This window comes from Equus caballus, chromosome 3 (genome assembly GCF_041296265.1).
Source record: "Equus caballus isolate H_3958 breed thoroughbred chromosome 3, TB-T2T, whole genome shotgun sequence".
Classification (NCBI taxonomy): domain Eukaryota; kingdom Metazoa; phylum Chordata; class Mammalia; order Perissodactyla; family Equidae; genus Equus; species Equus caballus.
In genome coordinates, this window is record NC_091686.1 from 28908966 (window position 1) to 28930629 (window position 21664).

The following is a 21664-nucleotide window of genomic DNA, read 5'->3' on the forward strand; positions in this document are numbered from 1 at the left end:
CTGAAGTATTTATTCCCAGCTCCACTAACTGGGTGGGAAGAACAAGATAACATATCAGTGTGTAGGCTACTTTATAGCCCCTTCTACCAAAATAATAGGAAGTGTGTCATTTTTTTTTTTTTTTGTCCAGCAAACATTGAGGATAACAAAATTTTTTTTTTCAATCTTTGTAACCTCCATGGCTTGAGATTTGAAAGGTGAGCTCATTGTACACTTGGTACAGACACCTGAAAATTGCAAGTGGTCATTTCTTTCAAGTGTCTCAAAAGGGGCCCTCCTATCTCTTTGAGCGGATATATATTTTTTTCTCTCATAACAATACTTTGAAGTAGTTGCCAGTTTGATATTTACAGTCAATAGAGAAGTGGAGAGTAGATGGGAAAGATGAGAAAGAGAAATGAAGAACTTACAACTTCTCCAGATCTTAGAACTTTTCCTACTTAAAACAAACAGCCTGTATGTGTCTGGTTAGGTTTCTGTACCAGTCGATCAGGAGATGTGTACACCTTCCTATGGGCTGTTTGATGAGCATCTCTGCATATCCAGCTCATGTTCACGCCTGACACGATAAAAATTGAATGATGGGCTTTTGGGTGGATAGGAGATGATGAAATCCCCAAGGTTCTATGTATATTTCATGTTTTGTGGCTTTCTGTTTATAAGGGATCCTGGGTTTTGATTCTCAGGGTAGTGGGGTAGGATCCTGATTAAACCATGATGAAAAAAAATTAAGGTCTTATTCGGATGAATGGCTGGCAGTAGTTCAGCTCCTGGGTTGATTAAGTCAGCTGTTTAATGACCATATCAAGCACACATGCTACTCTTGTCTTTCTACTCTGCCATGTTCAGATTGTTCCCCATGGTCTCAAGGTAGCTGCCCAGATTCCAGGACCAGATAGTGTCACACAGCATAAGATCCCATCTCTATGTCTCTCTCTCTTTTTTTTTTTTTTTTTGGTGAGGAAGACAGCATGGCTTGATGAGTGGTGCATAGGTCCACACCCAGGATCCAAACCCGCAAACCCCAGGCTGCCAAAGCCCAGCACACGAACTTAACCACTATGCCACCGGGTGGGCCCCTTTATGTGTCTGTTTTTATTAGCAAGCCAACCTTTCCCGGAAGTGTCCTGGAGAATTCTCCTCATTTTTTCTTGGCCAGACTGGGTCATGTAGCCACCCTAAATTGCTCCCTGTCAAGGGAAATGGATTACCATTATGAAGGCAAATCAGGATTTACCTTGAGGTGGCTACAGGGTCACCCTCCCATGAGCCCTGTCGGGGAGGGGACTCTGATAGCAGGGGGAGAGCATGCAATGGAGTTGGGGCAGGCACCCAGAATATCTGTTACAGTAGGTGCGTGAGGCAGTGTGAGGAGCGACAAGACAGGGTGACCTGGACGGGCTATGTGAGGTGCTTGCCCTGCATGGGGCATGGGAAGTGTGCACTTACCCACACAGACACCTGGGAGCTTCTTGTTGTCTAGATCTGTCTAAATTCTCAGAATTTAGAGCATGGTTATCAAGTCTGCACATTGGAATCATCTGGGAAGCTCAAAAAATACTGGCGCCTGGCTCCCAGCCTAGAGATTCTGATGTCTTGGGATGAAGTCTGGCAATTCTAGCATGCAGCCAAGATTGAGAACCACTGGTGTAAATCCAGAATTCTCAGACTCTCATCTAAGGAACTCTAGCCCTGACCGAGGTGCTGCCATACTGGACGCCGTGGTCAAAGAGGTTGGGGGTTCCTTACACATTTTCTCTCTCATGCTCATCTCCTCTCATCTCAGGAGACTCACAGGGCACAGTTAGCATATTAAAAGCCCTCCCGATTCCCATTCTGAAGACCTTGTGTAACCTTTTATAATCCAATGTTTCCTCCATTTATTTGATCCAGAAACATTTTGGGGAGATGACACCTGGTATGGGTTGAATTGTGTCCCCTAAAGAGATACATTGAAGTCTCGACCCCCAGTACCTCAGAATGTGACCGAATTTGGAAACAGGGCTTTTGCAGATGTAATTCATTAAGATGAGGTCATCACGGAGTAGGGTGGGCCCTTAATCCAATGACTAGTGTCCTTATAGGAAGAGGAAAAGGGACAGAGACAGCCATACTGGGGAGAAGGCCGTGTGACAACAGAGGCAGAGATTAGAGTGATGCATCGTCTGTGAGGCAAGGAAGGCTAAGGATTGCCGGCAAATGCTGGAAACTAGAAGAGAGGATTCCTCTGGCAAGCCTTCCGAAGGAGCAGGGCCCCTTTGACACCTTGATTTCAGACTTCAGTCCCCCAGAACTGTGAGACAATAAACTTCTGTCATCTTAAGCCACTCAGTTTGTGGTGCTGTGTTCCGGCAGCCCCAGCAAATTAATATGACACTGTGGGGGACTGGAATTGGCCACCCCAAGATACGTCTCTGGCATGAGGATTATTTGAGGCTGATTGCTTTTGAGAAACTGGGACAGGGAAGGAGGCTCTGAGGAGTGGAACATTTACATTTAGGAGACATTTACATTGTAAAGGAACTCTCCATCTGTAAAGATATCCCCCTCTCTGTACCAGGAAGAAGGGGTGATGACCTTCCCTCTAGAAACTCTTAATCAATGCCAAAGGCAAGGATTTAAATCTGCATTTTATTGTGCTTGTCTGGTAACCTCCTGTGACTGACTTCCCTCCCCCTCCCAACGTTGGCATTTCCTTAAGGATTAAGCATCTTTCCTTAGGCTAGGAACTGATTGCTGTGCTCACCTGTGACCACCCAGCTCAAGACAATAGGCTTGCCTCCTGCTACGCCCTCTGAGACAGCAGACCCACTACCTGCTGTGTCCATCAAGTGCTGTGCCCACAGGACAATCTTGTGACTATTGTGGGAGGGACATTTCAATCATATGTGAAACACCCTGTTTGGGGGTATATAACCACTCTGTGCACCCCACTTCTTCGGTGCCCTTTCTTCCTTTGGGAAGAGAGGCCCCGGGCCATGGTTCCTCATAAAGCTTTGTTTAATTTTCTCTTGCTATTCGGTCTCATGTGAATTTAATTCGTTCTCCGGCCAGACGAACCCACATTAGATTGAGGAAAAGCCTTCCTCCCCTACAACGCCCCTTAGCATCTCTTGGACACAGTTTGAGAAACCCTGAACTAGAATCATTCAAAGGCAACCCCTCACCGACCAAGGAGATGAAATAGTCTGTAAAGGAGAGTTTTTTCCCCCTGAACTCCAAGGAGGATTTGTTTTATTTCTAGGAGGAGATACATTTGAACAAACAGTCCATGACAGGAGTGGCAATTGTGTGTATGTATGCATGTATATGTTTTTCTTATTTTTTTTTTTTACTTGCCAGGCGTGGGGATCTTCTATGGACACAGAAAAACATTGACCTGGAGAGATTATAGCATCACTGGTAAGTGTAGGCGGAGGTCCTGGCCCTCCCCCTCTACGGATGGCCGCGTGGAGAGGAGCAGCTTAAACCTGGGGTGCAGCTGGTGCAGGTGGAGGGCGCCGGGCCTCTGACGGCACCTTGGGCTGCTCACTGCTGCGTCCAGGCTCCTGTCTTCTACATTTAATGCCCAGGAAACTGAGTATTTTCATCAGCAGTAAATCGGCGATCTCTCCTTCCTCCGTCAGCTGCAGAGGGAGAAAGACCCATGTGATGTTACATACGTTACATACCATCCTCTTGGGGGCTTTTCTTTCTAAGGGGAAACCCTGGTTTTATTGTCCAATTTGGTCCTGCCACAGGCACTTCATTGTTTAGAGTTGCTTTTGTGTTGGGATTCACCTTCTTCTGAGAATCCCAAGGGTGTGTGCTGCGGCCTTAACCCCCAGGGGCTTCCTTCTTCCCCTCTGATGAGAATGCCCGAATGCCCTCCACCGCCCACAACAGAGGCTGTTAGGAATTTATGTACAAAGACCCTCATGCGTTGCTACTGGGCACGTGAAATGGTGTGGCTGCTTTGGAAAACAGTTGGATGGTTCCTCAAAATTTAAAGCAAAATTACCATATGACTGGTTGAAATAAATTTCTAGGCCCAAGATGGAGCCACTCCTGTCCGGGGTGCCATGTCAGCAAACTGAAACTTAGGTAACTTGTGTCCCTGGTAAATGCTCCCCTTTACTAGAAATGCAGTATATCCTATCAGCCAGTCCGCAAACACCAAGCTGACTCTGCGCTCTATTCTTATCTCCGTTTCCTTCTCACACCAAAGGTGACTGTGTGGCCGCAGCCAATCAGATATTTTCTATTTTTCTCTTCCTTGTTCTTTATCCTATTATAAAAGTTTCCTGCCTTCCACCCCATTTTGCAGTTTTCTGAATGGAGACTGTCTACTTTATGTAGTGCAAAAGCTTATTTGAATCACCTAAATTGTCTTCTTTAATCACTTTTTTGTTTTGGGGGTCTTTTTTTTTGGTGAGGAAGATTGACCCTGAGCTAACACCTGTTGCTAATCTTCCTCTTTTTGCTTGAGGAAGAGTGGCCCTGAGCCAACATCTGTGCCCATCTTCCTCAGTGTTTTTTTTTTGTATGTGGGATGCCGCCATGGCACGACCTGATGGGCAGTATAAGTCCACACCCAGGATCCGAACCTGCAAACCCCAGGCCGCCAAAGCGGAGCACGCCGAACTTAACCACTGTGCCACCGGGCTGGCCCCATTTAATTACTTTTTTTTTTAACACGTTCTCAACCTTGGCTGTATATTAAAATCTCTTGGGGAGGGCCGGCCCAGTGGCGCAGCAGTTAAGTGCACACGTTCCGCCTTGGTGGCCCGGGTTCGCTGGTTCAGATCCCAGGTGTGGACATGGCACCACTTGGCAAGCCATGCTGTGGTAGGCATCCCACGTATAAAGTAGAGGAAGATGGGCATGGATGTTAGCTCAGGGCCAGTCTTCCTCAGCAAAAAGAGGAGGATTGGCAGCAGTTAGCTCAGGGCTAATCTTCCTCAAAAAAAAAAATCTCTTGGGGAGGGGCCGGCACCGTGACTGTGTGGTTAAAGTTCCACAAGCTCTGCTTTGGTGGGCTGGGTTCATGGGTTTGGATCCCAGACGTGGACTATTCCACTCATCAGCTGTGCTGTGGAGGCAACCCACATACAAAAAATAGAGGAAGATTGGCACAGATGTTAGCTCAGGGCGAATCTTCCTCACCAAAAAAAAAAAAAAAAAAAATCTCACAGGGAGATTTCAAAAATTCCAATGCTTGGATCATTGACCCAGGGATTCTGTTTTTATTGGTCTCAGCTGCAGCAACAGTGGTTCCCAAAAGCCCCAGGTGATCCTAGTGCACAGTCAGGGCTGAGAGTCACTGGTGGAATGAACACAGCCCCATGCTGGGGATCAGGTGACCCGATTCTAGTCTGCCCTTCATTTGCCTGTGATCTTGGGGAAGTAATTTCCTCCTTCTGGGCCTCAGTTTCCCCTCCTGTGAAATGAGGGCTTGACCTACAGTGGTCTCTGAAATCTTCCTAACGTATGAAGCTGCTCAACCAGCCTCTTCCTAGTTCAAGGTCAATGACTGTTGAAGACCAGGCCAAAGGGACTCACCTGATAGTATTCTTGCTCCTCATTGAAGGCCACCAGGATGACAGAGATAAAGAGATTCAGCACCACAAATGTCATGAAAACGATGCAGGACCCAATCAGGAAGGAGCCGAGCACTGGGCTGTAGTCCAGGATCTGCCAGGAGGAAAGCCAGAGTTGTCCCCCGGGGTCCCGTGTCCTAGTGGCCATCAGAGGGCAACTGGTCCCCTACTAGGCACCATCAGAGGGCAACTGGTCCTGAAAGCTAGGCAGAGCCTGGAGCCAGGAAGGTCCCCTTCTGCCTGGGGGCTGAGAGTATGGACCTGCTCTCCAGAGCTGCCAGGGGAGGGAAAGGGCCCCCAGAGCTGCCATCTCCAAATATGGGCACCATTTCTGGCTAGGGCCAGGCGCATTCCCTTCTGGAGACCCCCCAGCGCATCCCTCCCCTGGACAGCCAGTGCCTGATGTTCTTCTGTAAGCAGGGGTCCCCAGGGCGAGCTGTGGGCAGTAGTGCGGGGCTGTCAGCCTGGAGAAAGGGGGACCTTTTTATTTGTCCAAAGTTGCCCCACTCTTGCCAGGCCATGGACCCAAGGGGTGACATGCACTGGGGAGGCATTTGAGGGGTGTACTTTTTTTTTTTTTTTTGAGGAAGACTAGCCCTGAGCTAACATCTGCCACCAATCCTCCTCTTTTTGCTGAGGAAGACTGGCCCTGAGCTAACAATCTGTGCCCATCTTCCTCTATATGTGGGACGCCTGCCACAGCATGGCTTGCCAAGCAGTGCCATGTCCGCACCCAGGATCTGAACCAGTGAACCCCAGGCCGCCAAAGTGGAACATGCACACTTAACCACTGCGCCACGAGGCAAGCCCCAAGGAGGGGCACTCTTTCTAATTTTCATAAGGCTTGATGTAGATGGCCGTGTTCACGTCCTCCCACCCCACCCCATTACCTCCTCATAGTTGAAGATTCCTAGCTGAAGGCTGATCATCGTTTCTGCCGCATCAAAGAGGGTTTTGTAGGAACGAAGTTTCCAACCGAATATTAAGTTTGACTGTTACGGAAAAAGTCCTCATGAACAGGGAAAGAAGCTGTGCAACCCCCCAGAGCCTGCTGTTTGAGAGCAGAGTTGGTGGTCGGGGTCAGCCACATCCCGGCCTGGCAAAGCTGTCTGTACCTACAGGGTCCCGCAGGTGGGTACGTGTACACACCCAGTTCTGTACGTGATACGTGTGCACTTCCGGGGCTCCCACCCGCTGGGAAACTGCTGCGTTCACCCAGATGGCTGCTCCAAGACTCAATAATGCAACTGGGCTCTCTAGGGCCCCAGCCTCTTTGCTCTGGGGGAGGTGGGTTGGACAGACAACAGAGTTCTTCTCCCTGAGCAGGGCCTCCCCCCACTGTATTTCCCTCCCACCAAGATTTCCCCAGGGCTGTTGTGTCAGAGAGAAGCCCAGGACTCCATTGGCTCTGACATGGGGACTTCTGGTCCCAGAGGACACTGCAATGTCCCTGCTGTCCATGCACTATAGACAGAGGACTGAATAAATCCACATGAATTAAGAGGTCGGATGGGGTACTTGCGACAAAACCAGACTCCAGCCTTTCAGTGTATACCCTCCATCACTCCATCAGTGCTCCTGAGCCCATTTCTGAGGGTGAGAGAGGAAGATGCAGTGGGCTCCGGGTTCAGGTTAGGGGTCAGGATTGAGGTGCTAGTCAGGGAGAGAGAATGGATCAGGAATGGGGAGAGGGTTGGAGTTGGAGTGGCACTAGGCTGAGACGAGCTACCGGACGATATGGAGATCATGGGGATGGTGGAAGGTGAGAGACCGGATGGGGCCAGGAGGAGGACTGGGAAAGGGGATGGAGCCAGGAGTGGGTCAGGATGGGGAGAAGGGTCACAGAGGAATGGAAGCCAGGGTTATGATGGGAATCATGCACTTGGAGAAGAGGGCGACATATTTAGGATGTGGCAGAGGGTCTTTGTTTCTCACGTTACTTGAAAATAAAGAAGAGTTGATAGCTCAAATTTCTTTTTAGTCACAAAAGAGGTGTGATTGTCAAATGGCTCTCACTGTTAAAGGGCTGAATGAAATGGTTTTGGTCCTACTGAGTTCATGCCTCGTGTAGGGCATCTAGCACTGACATAGCCTGCAGACGTGTCCATCCTCACTTCCCCATCTCTGCCCCAGCTCAAGGACGGGAACTGCCCAGTTCTTCTCCGCATCCCCTGACACAGAGGGAGTGCTCTGTGTGGATCTGAGCCTTTGGGATGTCTGGAGAACTGGCACATCCAGGCAGAGGCTGGATGCAGAAAGGAATCCTTTGTTGGCGGTAGTTGCCCTTTCAGCCTTAGAGAGTATATCTCCTCACTCTTACCCAAGTGAGTCTCCAGCCTTTGCCATTTGGGGTGACTGGTTCATGAGCCCCCAGCTAAAAGGCCCTGGACTCAGGAGATCCACCATCTCCCTCAGGTTCCCAGGGTCTTCCTAACCCTAACTCCCGACCCCCGACCACTGAGAAGCCTTTGCTTCCAAGGAGACCAGCCCTGAAGCTTTTGCCCAAGGAGCCACTCACCGTGATGGAGTAAGCCAGGAGCATGATAAAGATGACGATGATAAAGCCTGAAATGTCCCCCCAGGCACGGCGCAGGGCTGACGTGATCATGTTCATTTTGGGGTTCAACCTGAGCAGATGCCAAAGCTTCACGGTGGACAGGAGTACCAGGAAGGCAATGATGTAGCCAAGGGCAGCGTCAGCCGCTGCTGTCTCGCTGAAACTGATGCCCCTGTGGGACCAAAAGGGGAGCCTGAATCTCAGAGACTGTGAGCAGCTCAGCTAGAGCTCATCTGGGCTCAGTTCAGCTCAGGATGCAAGATTAGACTTATCACAATCTCAGAGGCCATGGCTTCCTGCACCAGGTCTGGGAGACAAAGCTGTCTGAATTCCCCCAGCTAAGTGATAATGAGATGGTAATCATGGTGCTGGAGGTGACAGTGATGATGACGGTGATGGTGAGGATGATGGTTATGATATGATGATGGTGATGGAGATGAGAGTGATGATGACGGTGATGGTGAGGATGATGGTTATGATAGTGATGATGACGGTGATGGAGATGACAGTGATGATGACGGTGATGGTGAGGATGATGGTTATGATAGTGATGATGATGGTGATGCAGATGAGAGTGATGATGACGGTGATGGTGAGGATGATGGTTATGATAGTGATGATGATGGTGATGGAGATGAGAGTGATGATGACGGTGATGGTGAGGATGATGGTTATGATAGTGATGATGATGGTGATGGAGATGAGAGTGATGATGACGGTGATGGTGAGGATGATGGTTATGATAGTGATGATGATGGTGATGGAGATGACAGTGATGATGACGGTGAAGGTGAGGATGATGGTTATGATAGTGATGATGGTGATGGAGATGAGAGTGATGATGACGGTGATGGTGAGGATGATGGTTATGATAGTGATGATTATGGTGATGGAGATGACAGTGATGATGACGGTGATGGTGAGGATGATGGTTATGATAGTGATGATGATGGTGATGGTGAGGATGATGGTTATGATAGTGATGATGATGGTGATGGAGATGACAGTGATGATGACGGTGATGGTGAGGATGATGGTTATGATAGTGATGATTATGGTGATGGAGATGAGAGTGATGATGACGGTGATGGTGAGGATGATGGTTATGATAGTGATGATGGTGATGGAGATGACAGTGATGATGACGGTGATGCTGAGGATATGACAGTGATGATGACGGTGATGGTGAGGATGATGGTTATGATAGTGATGATGATGGTGATGGAGATGACAGTGATGATGACGGTGATGGTGAGGATGATGGTTATGATAGTGATGATTATGGTGATGGAGATGACAGTGATGATGACGGTGATGGTGAGGATGATGGTTATGATAGTGATGATGACGGTGATGGTGAGGATGATGGTTATGATAGTGATGATGACGGTGATGGTGAGGATGATGGTTATGATAGACCTTATTTGCGTTGCCTCCTTTGACCTTAAGACCACTGGATGAGGTAAGTATTGCTACCTCCGTTTTACAGAAAAGGACAGAGAGTTGGCACAAGGTCACATGGCTAGTGACATAGGTAATGACGTAACTAGTGGTAGAAGAATGAGAGATGGAATCCAGGTGTGTCTGATTCCAAAGTCCAGGTTCTCTCCGACATCCCACTTGCCTTTCATTCGCCTCTCCTGCCTTTGCATTTAAATTCAGTCTTAATGTTGGCCTGTCATTAAAAATAACATAGACCTGTATCTATTGATGAGGAAGGAGAACAAATTATAGAACCAAATGATATAATCTCAAGTTTGTAAAAGCTTTTAATATACATGTATAATGCCAAGTGAAAGCCATCCTTCTACCTAATCTGCCTTCCAGAATCTTCCTCCCCTTTGAGCAGACTGGGGCTGCTGGTATGGATGGTTGCTTCCTCCTGCAGCTCCTGCAGCACCTTTTTCCTGCCTCTTTTAAAATACCAAGCCTCTCTCAAGCCCTTTAATTGCTCATGTATGTGGAAATAATAACCACATAAGCCCTCCGTCATGATGGCAGTTAGCTCTAATTAAAGCATGGTTCTCAACCCCGGCTACATGTTGTAATAACCAGGGGAACAGTAAAACTACTGGTGCCAGGGCCCCATCCCCAGACATCCTGTTCGTGGGTCTGGGGTATGGCCTGGGCATCACGGTTGTGTCATCTCCCAGGGTGACTCTGCTGAGGGGCCAGGCCTGAGAACCACTGGATTAAAGGGAGACTATGAAGCAAATCTTTTGGTCTTAAAAAGTACTTTTAAAATTCAAGATCTGGCTATAAAATGGCTTGTGTATTCCAACAAGAAAACAAAATTTACAAGTTCCTGAAATAAACACAAAACTTTGGTCAATTGGTTAATCAAATTCAAATGAGGATCTCGCATAACACCAAACTTAACTATACTCAGGTTTCTATCTGAAGTGGCAGATTTTTTTGTTTTGTTTTCTGACACTCAGTGTAAAAAGAGAACTCTCGGGCCTGGCCCAGTGGCCTAGTGGTTAAGTTCGAGCGCTCTGCTTTGGTGGCCCAGGGTTTCACCACTTCGGACATGGCACCTCTCATCAGGCCATGCTGAGGTGGCGTCCCACACAGCACAACCAGAAGGACCTGCAACTAGAATCTACAACTATGTACTGGGGGGCTTTGGGGAGAAAAAGAAAAAAAAAAAAGACAGAAAAGAAAATTGGTAACAGATGTTAGCTCAAAGCCAATATAAAAAAAAAAAAAAAGAACTCTTCTTGCTGTATAATTGTTTTATAACCCATCGAAGCAAGAAACCTGTCTGTGTGGATGTCAAGAATCAAATGGGTTTTAGATCACTGTGAGGAATCATAAAGCATGGCTAGCGTGGGGACAGCGACAGTTCAAAAATTACACTGGCTGACAATGATCTCAGCCACGTATGACCTAAGACTCCCCATTGTTCCTTCCCAGAACCCGGGCTTTGTTCTCTGAGTGAGAATCAAGACAAAGTTCTTCTGTAAAGGGCTGGATGGGATGCATTTGAGGCTTTGAGGGCCAGACAGTTTCCGTGCCAATGACTCAGCTCTGCAGTGTTAGCAGCAAAGCAGCCGTAGACAATCCAGAAAAGAACGAGTGAGTGAGGGGGTGTTCCAGTAAAGCTGGATTTATGAAAACAGGTGACGGGCTGGATTTGGCCCCTAGATTGTCTCCTGCAAACCCCTTCAAGAGCTAAAACATCTTTAAGTTTTTAAAATAACTGTTCCGCATAAGGCTTACAATCAGCTTAAATAAAAACAAAAGTACTTTTGATAATTTCTGAACTCAAAGAACTCAGTTGATACCGAGACATTTCTATGAAAGAGGGTCTCTAGAGAGGGTGGGGTTTTTGTCATATATTTGGTGTGGCAACATGAGTGTGGCACAAAGAAGAGCTTAACGTGGGTTTGTTGAATGAATCAGACAGTCTAGAGTGGAGGTTAGGAGTGCAGAGTTCAAATTCTAGGCTCTGCATTTCCTTGCTGTGTGACCTTGCACAGACAACTTAACCTCTCTGAGCCTCAATTTCCTCATCTGTAAAAAAAGGGTTGATGATAATATTGTCTCATAGAAGTTTCGGGAAGATTAAAGTAGATGAGAGAATGCTTTTAAAGTGGTGTTTTTATGACAGTGTATATGGCATCCAACAATAACTCAATAAATGTTGGCTCTATCTATAAAATCAGTGAGTGAGTCAAAACACAATGGTTCCAAGTAAGACCTGGGATCCTGGAGACACACAAGGTAGGTTTAAATTACTTTTCTGCCACTTTTTAGCTGTGTGGCCTTGGGGAAGTCACATTACCTTTCTGAGCCTCAATTTCTTATTTGTAAAATAGGGTACTGATAACACTTACCTCCATCGGTTCTCACGTGAGGATCTGTGTCCTGCCTAACAGGGAGTGGACACTTGGTCAATAGGAGCAGGCGTGAGTTGACTGGGGTGCTAATACTCGCGAAGACCCTGCCCAAAAGGCTGGGAGGGACCTTAACGGGGTGTCACATGACCCTATGTTTTGGGAAGATTTGCAAAAGATATTGTTCTATTTTGTCTTAAAGAGTCCTCTCCAATTGTCTACACTTCAGGCCCCAAACCTGAGTCTCAGTGGTAGCTACAGTTGTTTTTTAAAGAGTGACCCGTGATCCTCTCAGGGTCAACAAGGTTTCAGAAGCCTCCCTCTGCCCCTGGGCCCTGGGGTGGGGAGTGGGGGCTGGGGCTGAGGTAGGGCCACTTACTCTTCCCCATGTTTCCGGTAGCGCTGGATGTCCCGCTCCGCCAGGCTGGCCCTCTTCACAAACACCGCCAGGGCGCTCCAGCTGGACAGGATGATGGCCAGCTCCAGAAGGTTCCACTTGCTGCAGAAATAGCGCCACTTCTGCTCCCTCATGAGCTTGCCCTGAGACAGGAGCCAGAGGTTCTGCCCAAGGCTGTGGCCAGAACTGTGCCCCCCACCCGGCCCCACGGTGGCTCCCACACCCTCCAGGAGGACCCCCTGGGAGGGGCTTACTGAGTCCTTGGAGGTTTCTCAGAGCCCTGGCCCCACATGCATAGAATGCCAGGGGCCTCTCCCCAGCCTTGTGCACAGACCCTGTCTGCTCCCATCACAATCCGAGCTGCAAGGTCTGGGGGTGTGTGAGAGTAAATACAGAATCTAACAAGAAAAATGTTTAATTCTCTCTGATGCAAAAAGATGGAACGATTCCTGCCCCATAAAGCCTTTTACTTTAGAAAACTTGTAATTGTGAATACTTTCTCTGCTCCTTTGAGATGTATTTTTTTTGTTAGTGCCTTCAAGTCAGTTCTGACTCCTCAAGACCCTGTGTACAGTACAGCTCAAACCTGCCGCGTCTTCAGGGCCCATTTTTTCGGAAGTGGGGGGCCATGTCCTTCTTCCTAGTCTGTCTTAGTCTGAAAGAGTCCGCTGAATCCTGTCCACCAGGGGTGGACCTACTGGTATTTGAAATACTCATAGCATAGCTTTCAGCGCCACAGCAGCCTCCGTATGACAGCTAATGGATGAGTGGTGTGGTCCCTGGCCAGGAAAGGAGCCTGGGTTGTGGTGGCGAGAGTTCTGAATCTTAACCGCTAGGCCGCTGCTGAGAGGCATATAAATCTTTTTCAAAAGTGAAACAAGCCCATTTTACAACCCGAATGTTTTTCTCAGGGACTGGAAGCCATCTCTCTGAACTGTAATCATCTACAAAGAGAGTGCCCTGTCTTCCAGTTTCCCCGGGAGGGTGGGAGCCGATGGCAGAAACTACCTCCTCTTGTAAACATAGGAGAAGTTTATTTTTCCTTTGGATAAAGTTCTTTGGCAAACTGGGGTGGCCGCCCCAATTACCAGGTGGATTTAGGATGGATTAGTGGGACAAAAGGTGCTGTAAGTCCTCTTAAGGATTAATTAGCATTTATTTTAAGAACACGTATGTGATGGTTGTATCTGCCTGGCGATGTGTAGGGGTGAGATTTCTTTCTGTCTTTGTAGTCTCTGTAGTGGATTGCCTGGGATGGGCGTCCCATTCTGGCTTAGTGCTTATTCGGTAATAACAGTTGTTTTCTTAGGGGGAAGGGGAAGTCTTTGTTGAATGGTACAGATTCAGTTTTGTAAGAGGACAAAAGTTCTGGCGACGGATGGTGGTGATGGTCGCACCACGATGTGAATGTACTTAATATGCCACTGAACTGTCCGTGTCCAAATGGTTAAAATGGTAAATTTTATGTTATGTATATTTACCACAATTAAAAAGAAGTCATTTTGTGAAAGGAGTTTTCTTTTTTTCCTACCTTTGTGGAGAGGTTTTCTGGATTGGCAGGAGACTTTGTTTTTAATTCTGTTTCCTCAACAGGTGTCACAAGTCAAAAAAAATTATCCTGTGCATGTTCTCAGCCCCCCTCCTGTCCCTTCTTTTCCCTTCCCCTCAAGAGAAGCTTCTGTGATGTGTTCCATTTCCCTCCTCCTGCCTGCTCTCACGGAGGAAGAACTGGTGTTTGGCTGGTGAGAGGGTAAGCTCCCCTCCGTTATAAAGGGATGGAGTGAGAGGGAGATTTTTAAAACTACTCAAGCAGCATTTTGAGAAAGATTTAAGGGTTTTGAAGAGAAGTTTCTGAAACAGCCACAGGCAGAGTGTGAGGACAATCGAGAGCAGAGAAATGAATCTTGGAGGGGGTGGTGAATGGGCCTCCTTTAATGTTCTTAGAGAACTCCAAGAACCTAAGCTGCTATTTGATAACTACTGGCCTTTGCCTTTGAATTGATGCTCAGAGACCATGTGGGCTCCCGGTTTATGAGGTTGATGGTATGGCATAGGGGTTAAATGTCAAGATCGGGTGTCAGACTCTCTGGATTCATTTCTGACCTTGGATAAATTACTTCACATCTCTGGACTTTAGCTTCCTACTCTGTGAAGTGGAGCCAATAGGACCTTTCCCTTGGAGTTGTTAAAGGAGAAAATCCACATAAGATTCTTAGCACAATGCCTGCCTTGTAGTAAGCACTCAAAGTATCATCCTTACTTTAAAGTAGTTGTTGGAACAGGGGATGGGGGGCTAAGATGCTCCTTTTAGGTATCTGGTTTCCATTTTTGGTGAGAGGAGTGGGTGGGGCATATAACAAGCTTTGGATGCCTGCCCAGCATCCTCAAGCCATCATCATTATCGACATCGGCACCTTCGTTGTATAACATGGTGGTAAAGGTGGCAGAGGGGATCCTTCCTCAATCCTGGGGACCACAGGTGAGAACAAAAGTGCTAAGAACCCCCGCAATCTAAGTTCAGAGAACCCCCCAGCTGTGGGGATGGCCACGTCTCCTCTCCCCGACCTCCAGCATTTTTGGAAGGTCTCAGTTCAGCCGAAACAGGAGCCCTGCTCCTCTCCCTTTCCCACCCAGGAAGGACCACTCTCCAAGTTCTTAGATCCTGAGATGTGCTGAAGCTGAGTCCCAAGCCAGGTCAGCCCTCAGGACCAGCAGAAGGCCCCCCAAAGTTGTCATGGCAACAAGTAAGGAGAATCTTTCTCTCTCCCTTCTTGTGGCCCCTCCCGCCCCGACCAGGGAAGAGGGAAGAGGTGGGAGAGGGGATAGGACCTACAGCCGTCTCCATCCCTTGCCCGTGGAGCCACAAGCCCACCCCTCACCTGCACGATCATGTAGTAGAGGAGGAACAGGAGGTAGACGACCTCTGCCGCCACCACGAAGGGGTGCCAGCCATCGGTGAAGGGGTACAGGCGCAGGCTCTGCAGGTCCGCGTGCGCAAAGAAGGTTCCTGGAAAGCAGAGTGAGTTCCTCTCACCCCCAGCCACCTGCCTACTCAGAGCCACCGCTCCCGACCAGAAGTCATCAGCAGGATGACTCCAGCTCAAGGCCTTCTGAGGGCTGACCAGGCGGAGATAAAGGTCCTTCAGACTCACAGACCTGAGGGACTGAACGAGGACACGTGGTGGACACCAAAGATAATGGACAGATCAGAAGGGACAAAGGAAGCTGCAATGGAAGACCAGCCCCCTACTCTCTGGTGTCGGCCCTTTGTGCACTCAGTCCCCTCCAGCCAGAGCACACCCACCCACTTGACATCCATCTACTCCACTCTGGCTCATTTAAAGCCGTTTTGTCTAAAGACAGTTCACTGAAGATCAATTCATCCATTGACCAATGCGCCAAAAGTTCAACCTTCTTTTGAATCATCTTTCATCCGTTTGTGTGTCTTTCCCTCTTTTTTTTCTAAGTATTGTAATGATTTTTTAGTGATAATTTTTTAAACAAGTTTGACTAATCAGGCTACTGCCTGCAAAGACAAAGCCAACCCCAAGCTTGGCAGCGTGGAGAGCTGCGAACGGCCTGAGTTCTTGCTGACATCGCCAGGCTGCTGAATCGACCCGGCCTGAAATCCACCCCCCCTTTCATTTGTAGAAATCCATAATTGAATCAGATGTGGTTTTGGAAAAGCCAGAGAAATGACGAAAAGAAATAAGAGAACACAGGAGATACAAAGGCCCCCCAAAAAGGATTTGAAAGAAATTTGGAGACTGGGGAATGGTAACGGAGGTTGAAGCCCTTTTACTTTTCTCTTTACACAGTTCTGAAAATTTTTTTAAAACTACAAACATATTGCTTTTATTAAAAATGTAACAATGTTGAAAAGTTTTATTTTTAAAGGAGTGGTGGTTGAGTTTTAGGTAAATTGATTATTAGCTAAAGAGGCCTTAGGTCAGTGTTTTCAATACACTGTGGTTAGCATTAAAAGAGGGTGGAAAGTGGAGGAATGGAGAGAAAGAACTCGGCTGGAACACAGAATATCAGAGTGCATCAGACGTAGGTAAGGAAAGGTTATTTTTGAAACTTTGATCTGTTGTGTATATTTGTGTGTGTGTGTGTGCGTTGGACTATGATATAAGATGTCCTTCACACTGTAGATTGAGGTACAAGCTGTAAGATATTGTTTTAGGTGAAGGTATCTGTTACCAGGTCGCCCCCTCCCCAGCCCCTCACTGCCGCCTCCCCACGCCCACCCCCAGTAGACTGGGAAATATGAGCTGCCTTCAGACCCGCACCGGGTTCCCTTAGGATAACTTGGGAGACAAGGCCAAAGAGAAGAAGGGGAGCTAGGAAAAAGGCTGAAGCAGCCCTGAAGCCTTGCTTTTGGGTCCCCAGGGAGAACCAAGACCCATGCCTGAGTTTCCCAACCATTTGCCCTGGCGCTCTGGCCCTGGGATGGCTGGGTCCAGCTGGGTCAGGAGTCCTAGCCCGGGGTGGGGGGGTGTTTGTGTTCCAGAACACTGCAGCAGTGTTCACAGGCAAGGCTGCCCACCCAAGGCGCTGGTCTCCAGGGTCAGAGTGACGATGCAGAACAGGTTGACGTTGGCATTGTAGACAGTGAACTCCACAAACACGGCTCTGGTCAGCCTGTCCAGCCAGGTGTTGTCAAAGAGATACTGGAGAATTCTGTGGGAAGAGGGGTGTTTAGGGGCATCTCCATCCCCAGGGGCTCCCTCCCCCCTCAGCCCAGGGAGGAGGCAGGGCTTCCTGTCCAAACTTCTCCCTCTGCTTCTGCTCTCCTCCCTGGGCCACAGGACCTTGGGGCTGCTCCTGGGAGCGGTCACAGTTTCCCATCCCATGGTGCAATGTCTTGGCACGCATGGTTTCTGGGCTGTAAGAGCAGAAGTTCTCAAAGTGTGATCCCCAGACGGGCAGCATCAGCATCATCTGGAAACTTGTTAGAGATGCAGATTCTCACGCCCCACCCCAGATCTCCCCAGTCAGAAACTCTCGGGGTGGGGCCTGGGAATCAGTCCTTTGATGAGCCCTCCAGGGGATGGTGATGCTTTTTAAAGTTTGAGGACCACAGTGTTAGAGGAGCCACAGAAACATCGGGGGCTTAGGCAGGCAGCAGCTGCAGCTGCCAAGGTCCCTCTTGGGCTGGCGGCTCACGTGAAACCAGTTCCTGGAGATCTGCCCACTGGCGTGGTGAAAAAAGCATGTGCTGGAGGAGGCGTCTGGATTCAAATCCTGGCTGCCCCAGGGGCAAGCTAATAACTTCTCCAGGCTGCAGTTTCCTCATCTACAATGCTGTTAATGCCTGGAGCTCAGGATCATTGTGAAGAAAAAAATGGAATGATGTGTGTGTGCAATAACGATGGGCCTGTTTTAAAATATGCCCTGTTCCCGTGGGTCTGCGTCCTACTTGATTCATAGAAGCAGAGAGAGAGGATCAGCCATTCCATGTGGCAGGAAAAGACCGCTTATTCTGAAATAGACTATGCCTGGCCCGTCCTTCATCCCAGGGGAACCCTGCCAGTTGTTCTCCGTGGGGGTTTGTTACCTGTGTTGTGGATGGGGTGGGGTCCTGCCATCATAAATAACCTTGGTGTTGTAACAGTGCAGTGGAGTAGACAGGTTCACATGGGCTCACTAACTTGCCTGGGGCTACACAGCTAACAGGAGCGGTGCCAGGCTTTCCGACCTGGAGCTCTCGGACTCTAGAACACGCTGGGGGAGGCAGTCTGCAGGGGCCCTGAGCGTCCTGCACATGTGTGCTGGGTATTCTAAGAAGGCCAGGCCTTGGTCGGGCTTCATCCAGGCCATTTCTCAGGGCTGTGTTTGCAGCGAGCAGCCTCGAGGACAGAGGTGACATCTTCCTTTGGACAAAGGGCAGGCTTGCTTCTGCCACTGTCAAAGCAGCAGGTGCTCCAAGATCAGTGTTCCTTTCTGGTACTGTAACTCATGTAACGCAAGCATCTATCATGGCCCTTTGCGGGAATTTGACTCAAACCACCGAGAAGCTCTGCTATTGCTCTTGTAGTGAGTAATAACGTCCTTTGTCTCTGACCCAGGAGTCTTGTGTCTTCTGCCAACATTTATGAAACAGTAACAACCTAGCTTATTAGTGTACAAGTAGGGTAAAGCCTCTGACACTACATGATTCTTGATAAGGTTAAACCTTTATTACTCCCCACTTGCCTGGTGGTGGACAGCTTTGTGTGGTAGTGAGCTCCCCATCCCTGCTGGCTCCAGCAGAGGCCACCAGACTCAGATCACCAGGCTGAGAATGCCGAAGAGGGACTACCCTTCCAATTCTGAGACTGCACAGTTTCCAGGAACCTGAAAACATGACCTGAATGATTCTGAATCCCCCACAATGACAAAATGAGCTTGGCTCGGCCGTTTTTTTTAAGCCTGCCCCTGCCAACAAGACCTGAACTCTAGCAAATGGCTTTCTGCATCTGCACATGAATCGAGTCAGCCTTACCTTGACGTGCTTTGGCGATCAGTGCCCAAGGGGACCACGTAACCTCCTCCTGGGTACACAGTGAGTTTGCCCCAGATGGGATACCCTCGGCGTTGGCTCTGGCTCTGGTACTGCCAAGCCTGGGAAAAGCCGTTGCTGTTGTGAAGGGCAGAGGCATTCCAGCCTTCCCCATAGTCTGACAGGTCTTCAACATCCATGGAATATGGCGCCCGGCATCCATCGAGAGAAGCCTGCAGCTGTGGGGCAAGAGGGCAAGAGCCTTCCCGGACCCTCACTTGGCGAATCTGGGCACTGCCAACCAGCTTGGAGTTCCCATCAGTGATAAAGCCTGAAGATGGAAAACAGATGGATAAATCTAGCTGTCAAAATCATCTTAACGTGTTCCAAACTCCCTGGTCCAGATGCTAATGTGAACTTCAGGGTATCCAGTATAGAGACAGCCAAGAGAAGTTGGCCAACCACAGGTTACATTTAACTGTAGGCTACATTCCTCACCATCTCCCCTCCTTGGACCTGGTCTACCTCCTGCATAACGTCTCTTGGGGAATGACACCCCCCAACCCGGTCATCAACCTGGAGACCATCTGTGCCCTTTCCCTCAATGCCCACATCCTAATGGTCAACAAGGCCCATCAATTCTACTTCTTCAGTGTTGTCTGCACCATCCCCTTCTCTCCATCATCCCTGCCTCTTGTCCCTACATCAGCCCCATCTCTTCTCCCCAGCATCCTAACTTATCCACCCTATACTCCAACTTCCACATGCATCCAGAATGATCCTTCTTATACCACAGGTTTGATTATATTACTCCCTTATGTAAGAACCATCAATGGCTCCTCATTTCCTTGAGCACAACACATGAACTTTCAAGACCTTTCATGATCTGGCCCCTGTTTCTCTCTCCTGCTTTGCTTCTCACTGGTCCTCAACTCATACCCTCAACTGCAACCACACTTGATGCTTTGCAGTTCCAAGAATGTGCCCTGGTGTTTCAGCCTTGCCTTTTCTCATGTTGTCCCTTCTGCCTGGTACGCCATTTCTGCCTAGCCAATTCATGCTCAGTTACCTCTCATTTAGGAAGTTCTCCACTCTGCATCAAGGGAGGGGTAGGGAGCCCTCCCTTGTGCATGCACAGCATTCTGAGGGTCTCTCCTTGAAAGCAGGAGACACCTGTGGCTATTGGTTTCCTATAAGGCTCATGTTGACAGTGACCCACACCTGTTCCTAGAAAGGATTGTGCACTAGGGGGCTGACACCCAGGGCAAGGGGACAGTACCTGAGTGATGACTGTACAGGTTGCTAACAAGGGTGGTGTTGGCCCACGTGAAGAACTCCTGGAAGCCCAGGACAGCTGAAAAGCCTTGAGTGAAGCTGTGTTCAAGGTGTCTGTTGAAGTGGTAGGCATTGGGGTCCCTCTGCCCATAGGCCACCAGCAGCAGCATCCACAGGAAGCCCAGGTATGCTGAGGAGGCACAGTCACTAGTCAGGCAGGGTTCCCGATCCCACCAAGCCCAGGGCAGGAAATGGAGCATGGGTCAGAACAGTCAAAGTCTCATAGACCAGCCACTCGCCCCTCTGGTGACAATGGAACCAATCCTTATGGAGACCGTGGAAAGAAGTCAAGTCCACAGACCATGGGCCTCCTGTCTTGGTTCGCATCCCACCTCTGCCACCTCCTATCCATGTGCCCTTTCCCAGTGACTTAATCCCTCTGGGTCTTACTCTCCTCATCTGTGAAATGCAGATAATAATTCTCTTACACAGAGTTGTGCTGAGGAAGTCAACACATTAATATTTATACAGAACTTAAAGCAGTGCCTGCACAGAGTTCGTGCTATATAAATGTTTCTTCATTAGAATTTTTTAAAAGTGGGGCATCTGCCGTGTCGCAATGCTGAAGATAGAGCAATGAAGATGACAGCCATGTCCCCTGCCCTCATGGAGCTCACCGGTCCTGTAGGAGACAAGGGCCCATTAGATGCATAGATTTAGTTTAAGAGGCAAGACATCAGAATCACGTGGGGGATGCAGATCCTTACTGAATCAGAATCTCTGGGCAGGTCCTGGGTATCTGCGTTCAAGAGACCCCTCCCTGGGGCGACACGTTGCAGCTCTGCCCACACCCCTCGGTGCCCTTCATTCTGTACGTGCTACTCCTCCTATGCAAGCTCCCCCACACCCTGCTTTGCTAGGAAAGTGCTCAGCCAGTGGGAGGGCTGGCTAGGAATGCTGCAGGGTCAGTGCCTCCTCAGGAGCAGCAGTCCCCAGTGACCTGCTGGGTGACAACTCAGGGGCACGTACTACATGTTCCTCAGAGGTCCCCAGCAGGACCGAGCCTCCAGTGCCTGCGTGGAACCCACTCATCACTGTACCTCACATTAGCTTCCTTCCCTCTCCCTGCACTTCCCTTTCCCTACCAGTGCTTCCCAGGGCTGCCTCCCCAGCCAATGCCTAACACCCAGATCTGCTTGCGGGGGGGCCCGAGACTAAGAGAGAAACTGAGGTTTGACATTTCCTGGCCAGACGGCCAGGGGAAGCCTATCTGAAGACACAGGCTTGGGGCTGAGAAGGAAGGAATAAGAGGACGTAGCCAGAAGAAAAAGGGGGGAGGTGAGATGAACACATTCCAGGCAGACTAGAAGGAACAGCCCGGGCAAAGGCGTGGGGTCAGGAGAGGGCACAGCATCCCAGGAGCTGCAGAATGCTGTGTCACTGGAGCTCAGGGCACAAGGGGCCAAGAGAGGTGACCTGAGGTTGAGGGGAACCACATTAGGGAGTTTGGACTTTATCCTAAGGGCCGTGAGG

General features: G+C 49.0%; 1 protein-coding gene and 2 long non-coding RNA genes across 5 annotated transcripts in view; 2 read left to right on the plus strand and 1 right to left on the minus strand.

The window, feature by feature from the left end:
* LOC106782970 (uncharacterized) overlaps positions 1-21664 on the plus strand; it is a 43278-nt gene that overhangs the window by 3255 nt on the left and 18359 nt on the right. For all 3 annotated transcript variants that reach the window (XR_011436927.1, XR_011436928.1, XR_011436929.1), the window contains exon 2: positions 3343-3402. This is a non-coding gene — a long non-coding RNA (uncharacterized lncRNA). The remainder of the gene's footprint in view (positions 1-3342; positions 3403-21664) is intronic.
* LOC100069843 (polycystin-1-like protein 2) overlaps positions 3202-21664 on the minus strand; it is a 98138-nt gene continuing 79675 nt past the window's right edge. Inside the window, exons 35-43 of the mRNA XM_070262089.1 lie at positions 20136-20321; positions 18860-19187; positions 16922-17055; positions 15252-15379; positions 12355-12515; positions 8098-8308; positions 6470-6571; positions 5542-5673; positions 3202-3626 (exon numbers count right to left, since the gene is read on the minus strand). Of these exons, the coding sequence (XP_070118190.1) occupies positions 3465-3626; positions 5542-5673; positions 6470-6571; positions 8098-8308; positions 12355-12515; positions 15252-15379; positions 16922-17055; positions 18860-19187; positions 20136-20321 (1544 nt within the window). The 3' untranslated portion in view covers positions 3202-3464. The remainder of the gene's footprint in view (positions 3627-5541; positions 5674-6469; positions 6572-8097; positions 8309-12354; positions 12516-15251; positions 15380-16921; positions 17056-18859; positions 19188-20135; positions 20322-21664) is intronic.
* LOC138923387 (uncharacterized) lies at positions 10942-13882 on the plus strand. Its single transcript, XR_011436930.1, has 2 exons — positions 10942-12047; positions 12376-13882. It is a non-coding gene; the product is annotated as an uncharacterized lncRNA (long non-coding RNA).